The sequence below is a fragment of the Cyprinodon tularosa genome, unplaced genomic scaffold (genome assembly GCF_016077235.1).
Source record: "Cyprinodon tularosa strain WSP-4 unplaced genomic scaffold, ASM1607723v1 ctg186, whole genome shotgun sequence".
Taxonomy (NCBI): Eukaryota; Metazoa; Chordata; class Actinopteri; order Cyprinodontiformes; family Cyprinodontidae; genus Cyprinodon; species Cyprinodon tularosa.
The window spans coordinates 1,484,421-1,490,420 of NW_024038652.1; the positions used below are offsets into that span (position 1 = coordinate 1,484,421).

At 39.9% G+C, this 6,000-nt stretch overlaps 1 protein-coding gene across 1 annotated transcript in view; it reads left to right on the forward strand.

Moving 5' to 3' along the window:
- ulk3 (unc-51 like kinase 3) overlaps window positions 1–6,000 on the forward strand; it is a 46,894-nt gene extending 40,894 nt beyond the window's left edge. Inside the window, exons 15-17 of the mRNA XM_038282639.1 lie at window positions 1,148–1,195; window positions 1,283–1,346; window positions 5,108–6,000. Coding sequence (XP_038138567.1) covers window positions 1,148–1,195; window positions 1,283–1,346; window positions 5,108–5,124 — 129 coding nt within the window. The 3' untranslated portion in view covers window positions 5,125–6,000. The remainder of the gene's footprint in view (window positions 1–1,147; window positions 1,196–1,282; window positions 1,347–5,107) is intronic.

Here is a 6,000-nt window from a genome sequence, read left to right on the forward strand (position 1 = left end):
GTTGACCGGGGTAGAAGACCTCATGTTGCAGAGACAAACTATGACGTCACTCTCTGAGATATTTCTGCATCAGCTGAAGTCGCCAAACACCACAGCACCATCTTTAATTCTCCTCTGGTAGAGGGAACCTCCAGCTGCCATCTCTGATTTGACTGCTCAGCCAAAATTAGTAATTAAGAATAAACGACCTTTGTCAGACATGTAATCATCAAACCCAATCCTTCCTCTGAAGCCTGACGGGTCAGGCTTTTATAGGCAGCACAGGGTTTGAGTTTCTAAAAACATTTAACCCAGAGTACCATTAATGATGGTGATAAAATGAATGAGGAATAAAGAACCATGATTGAAACTCAAACAGAATAAAATGAGAAATTAGGAATAATCTAGAGAATCCTGTTGTTTTAAACCGCCAGAAGATGAAGGTTTGCTGTTGGTTTTCTGTTTGTGTTTTCTTTTTGGCCATTGTTTACCCAGCAGCTGAACCAACAAAACACAACATCTTCCACCAACAAACCCCAGGAGAGAGGGCAGGGCCCTGACTGGGCCTCATGGACCTCCATGTTTGAAGTTTTATGGGTGCTTGCCTTAAGCAAATTCAGATGCGGTTGTAATAAGCTAATGCAGGGAGGCAGGGTTAAATTAAAAGCACGTGTGTTTGTTAGAACCCAAAACAGCCGAACACGCTCCTCCGTGGCTGGACTCTGTTTGAGTTCAGAAGTTTTTCAGAAAAAGCTTTTTTCTTTCTTTTTGTGGAGCTGTTCCCTATTTTAACTTCACATGGCTGCTGTTGTCCTATAGTATCATGTTTTGCTAACATGCGTGAGTGTGTTTCCACATTTGTTGCCCTTACTGATTAGAGGGATCCTGATTAAAGTCCTGCGGTGAAATAATATCAGGATTGGAGCCGGATCCTAAGAACCAGCCGTCCAAATGATCATTAAAGCCTCTTTAAGACTCTTTAAGAAAAGTTTCAGCTCTTTCTCTCTCTACCTCTCTCTCTAACTTTACAATCGTCAAGTATACATGTTTTTACGTGGTGCGTTAAAGGTATTTTTAATTACCTGTTTAGCTGCTCCCTGTAAAGCTAGAATACAAACAATTTTCATTGTGAAATGGTAATAAAGGGATTTTTTATGTCTCTTGTCAGATTAAAAGCCTGATGACCAGAGCTGAATACCTCAAGAAGCATATCAAGGTAAAATAACTTTTAAAACGCTAAAGTTGTACATCAAATCCAGGAAGTGAGCCAAATATCGATGACAAGTTTATGTTCATGTTTCAGATGCAGGAGACTGAGAGGGATGTGTCCCTCGACCGAGAATCTCTCGCTGAATCCGTCAGAGGCTGTGAGTTCCCTCTTAAACTCATTTATGTTAAAGCAGCAGGGTTCTACTGGAAGGTTTGCAGCCATAGAGGGCTGGAGGATGAGGGAAAATCGACGTCTGCAGGCTGAAATAAAATGTCCCTCCATTGAATCCTTTCCCAGCGGTTGACTATATGCCATCGTCATGCTCAAACTCAGGATGTTGAGCAGCGCTGAGCTCTTCTAAAGCTAATATTGTGGAATATGATGCAGAAAAAGGATGGCCTGTATAACACAAACTTCAAAAAAGAAACAACAGCCTGCAAATGCTTCTTATTTCTATTTAATACTCAACGACTATTTTCACACACATATTTAAATCCAGCTGAAGGTTTTTAGGTTTTAATATGCCTGCTTCTCCCTCATGGTCACATATGTGGACAAAGTCTTAATTCAGAGTATTTTCTGGGCTTAACTCCAAGATTGCTGTTGGACACCGAGACAATATCCTGTTCTCAGGACTAAATTCCCAAGGAATTATGAGTTTAAAAAAATAAGGAAGGGGGGAAGGGATCTAAGAACTCAGCTTGCTGCTCAAGTTTTATGAAGAATGTGGCTTCTTACCCTGCTGTTGTTGTTTTAATGAAACCACACTACAGCCCGAGCCAGCAGCTGGCATGGCTCCAACAGCAGCTGCTTCAGAGCGGGTCGCAGCAACGCCCATGCCTGTCTGCTGACCTGAAACTGCACCAAAATATGCAGCAAAATGACCAGAATCAGCGCACTGTACTGCTGATACAGTTTACCTTACAGGCGGAACTACAGGAAGTGTTTTTGCATCTTCGGAGCAACCTCTACACATAACAGGGGACACAGAAACTCAGAGAGGCTGAAGCCAAGCATTTCCACAGCTTAGGAAGTGGTAGCAGAGATACAGCCTTGGAAATCATCTAAAGGAAAATGTTTCTTGCTTCATTTTTTACATTGACATTGGTGAATGGCAAATAATATTCCTCTGAATGATCAGAACTTGGAACATCCTGAATCGGACATACATGTAAATCAGAAACTTTATTTCAGGAGTTCAATTAAAAAAAGCAAGCCTTTATTTATATATATATACATATATGTATATATGTATGTATATGTATATACAGGTGCTGGTCATAAAATTAGAATATCATGAAAAAGTAGATTGATTTCAGTAATTCCATTTAAAAAGTGAAACTTGTATATTATATTCATACATTACATACAAACTCATATATTTCAGATGTTTATTTTGTTTAATTTTGATGATTACAAATGACAACAAATGAAAATCTCAAATTCATCATATCAGAAAATTAGAATATTGTGAAAAGGTTCAAAATTGATGGCCCCTGGTGCCACACTCTAATCAGCTAATTAACTCAAACCACCTGCAAAAGCCTTTAAATGGTCTTTCAGTCTAGTTCTATAGGCTACACAATCATGGGGAAGACTGCTGACTTGACAGTTGTCCAAAAGACGACCATCGACACCTTGCACAAGGAGGGCAAGACACAAAAGGTCATCGCTAAAGAGGCTGGCTGTTCACAGAGCTCAGTGTCCAAGCACATTAATAGAGAGGCGAAGGGAAGGAAAAGATGTGGTCGAAAAAAGTGTACAAGCAAGAGAGATAACCGCACCCTGGAGAGGATTGTGAAACAAAACCCCTTCAAAAATGTGGGGGAGATTCACAAAGAGTGGACTGCAGCTGGAGTGAGTGCTTCAAGAACCACCACACACAGACGTATGAAAGACATGGGTTTCTGCTGTCGCATTCCTTGTGTCAAGCCACTCTTGAACCACAGACAGCGTCAGAAGCGTCTTGCCTGGGCTAAAGAGAAACAGGACTGGACTGCTGGTGAGTGGTCCAAAGTCATGTTCTCTGATGAAAGTAAATTTTGCATTTCCTTTGGAAATCAAGGTCCCAGAGTCTGGAGGAAAAGAAGAGAGGCACTTCATCCACATTGCTTGAAGTCCAGTGTAAAGTTTCCACAGTCAGTGATGGTTTGGGGTGCCATGTCATCTGCTGGTGTTGGTCCATTGTGTTTTCTGAGGTCCAGGGTCAACGCAGCCACATACCAGGAAGTTTTAGAGCACTTCATGCTTCCTGCAGCTGACCAACATTTTGGAGATGCAGATTTCATTTTCCAACAGGACTTGGCACCTGCACACAGTGCCAAAGCTACCAGTACCTGGTTGAAGGACCATGGTATCCCTGTTCTTAATTGGCCAGCAAACTCTCCTGACCTTAACCCCATAGAAAATCTATGGGGTATTGTGAAGAAGAAGATGCAATACACCAGACCCAACAATTCAGAAGAGCTAAAAGCCACTATTAGAGCAACCTGGGCTATCATAACACCTGAGCAGTGCCACAGACTGATCGACTCCATGCCACGCCGCATTGCTGCAGTAATACAGGCCAAAGGAGGCCCAACTAAATACTGAGTGCTGTACATGCTCATACTTTTCATGTTCATACTTTTCAGTTGGCCAACATTTCTATAAATCCTTTGTTTTTATTGGTCTTCAGTAATATTCTAATTTTCTGATATGATGAATTTGAGATTTTCATTTGTTGTCATTTATAATCATCAAAATTAAACAAAATAAACATCTGAAATATATGAGTTTGTATGTAATGTATGAATATAATATACAAGTTTCACTTTTTAAATGGAATTACTGAAATCAATCTACTTTTTCATGATATTCTAATTTTAGGACCAGCACCTGTATATGTATGTATATGTATTTATATATATATATGTGTGTATATATATATATATATATATATATATATATATATATATATATACACAACGAATTTCCCTTTTGTGGGACAATAAAGGGATTTACATTACTTTTACATTTTTATTAAGATTAAAATTAAGATTAAGTGGAAGAAAAAGAGATGTTGACAAGCTTCTTGAGTCACCACTCACTGCTTGTATTCAGTCAACACTGAACTAGAGACGGTGTCCGAAGTGTCTAATCTGAATCAAAGTAAAGAAGGAGTGGAATTTTTCTCAGTGTAGTTTTCAAATAATTTAAAAATCAAAGTTCCTGGAATAGTCTCGCCTACCCAGAAATGTTATCACACCTCATGCATCCCCCTCTGAATAAGCTTCAGCCGACCAAATAGAATAGAGTAAAATAGAGATAGAGCCAATAAAGAAGTCAGAATAAGCAGTAAAGATGAGCTGAGGGCCTTTAAAGCAACCTGTGGTTCCTGAACACCTCAGCAGAGATAGAATAGAAAATCCCTTTATTGTCCCACAATGGGAAAATTCTGGTGTTTACAGCAGAAAAAAGGATTATAGAAACGAATGGTCACACAAATGTGGACCTTTAGAAAAAAGTGTAAGAATAACCTACTAGTGAAGAGATACAGTCATTCATAACTTTTCAAATGTAGTGTAATTATATATGGAGTGAATTTTGCTCCATTATTGTGGCAAGCAAAGAACACCTCTTGTAGATGGAGATTTGAAACAAATAATGCAATCCAGGAATGTCATGTTGAAAAAACTTTTTAAAGGGATATTGTGTAAGAATTATTGCCATCTAGTGGTAAAATAGGGGTACTTCTGTCAAATTTAATTTTTTTGCTTCCACCAACAATGGAACAAAATTCCCTCCATAATTATGACATTCTAATCTATAAGGACAGGTGTGGTTATCGCTTAATGAGCTGAAACATGGTGGGAAACGTTTTTTTTTATTCGAGACGTGTGGCATTGATGAATAACACGAGTTTGTGGTTCCTTTCAGCCTGCAGCTTGCAGTGAGCGGCGCAGCAGCTGTAAAACCCAGGAATGCTCTGCGGACTGTCCGTCAGTTTTCAGCTTGGACACAGAGCCCTCACCACAGCAGGCCTCTGCAGGGGCCAAAGCACACTGCATCCTAACCCACTGAGTACACTATCTGGGTGGGAAGTGACAGTTACCAGCCAAAGATGCTTTGGCCGCTGCTGTAAAGCTCCTCTACTATATGAATTGGCAGGTAAAGGACTCAGTTTGAAGGATTTTTTTCCCTACTTTTTATTTTCTTCTTATAAGGGAAAAAAGTTCTGAATTAGCTCTTTAATTTTGGGGAATGTGAAAGCCTTCTGCCCTTACTGTGTGTTGTTAGAGAGCTGAGACTCAATCCCCCTCCTCCAGAATCACCATTGATATGTAAATGATGCACAGCTCGGATGACAATACCAACCTGCCAGTCTAAATGAATAAAACTGAGACCGCTGCATTAGAATAGCAGACAACATCTACACGTCCTTCCCGCATGTTATGAAGCTCCAAGAAAGGCAATCAAACCTGAGCTGTAGTGTTTATTAGATCTGTGCAGCCTCTTCTCGGCGGCCTTTACTGTGGCTCAGCCGCAGACTCGCCGTGCTTCATCACTGACAGTCCTCATCAGAGGTGCGGCTTCTGCCTTGTTTGCACTGGTGTTGTGTTTAGGTTATGATGGGAAACTTTATTTGGACAAACTCTCCACAGGAAACCATGGAGGCTTTAATTAAAGTACATGTTGGAGAGAGATGCTGATGGTTCTTTTACATTTTCTGTCATTTATTTTTTCCAAAGGGAGGCCATTTAGGCAAAACTGCTGTACTGTTTTTTTTTTTTTTTCACATAAAAAAACTGTTTTACTTTGTATTTATTTAA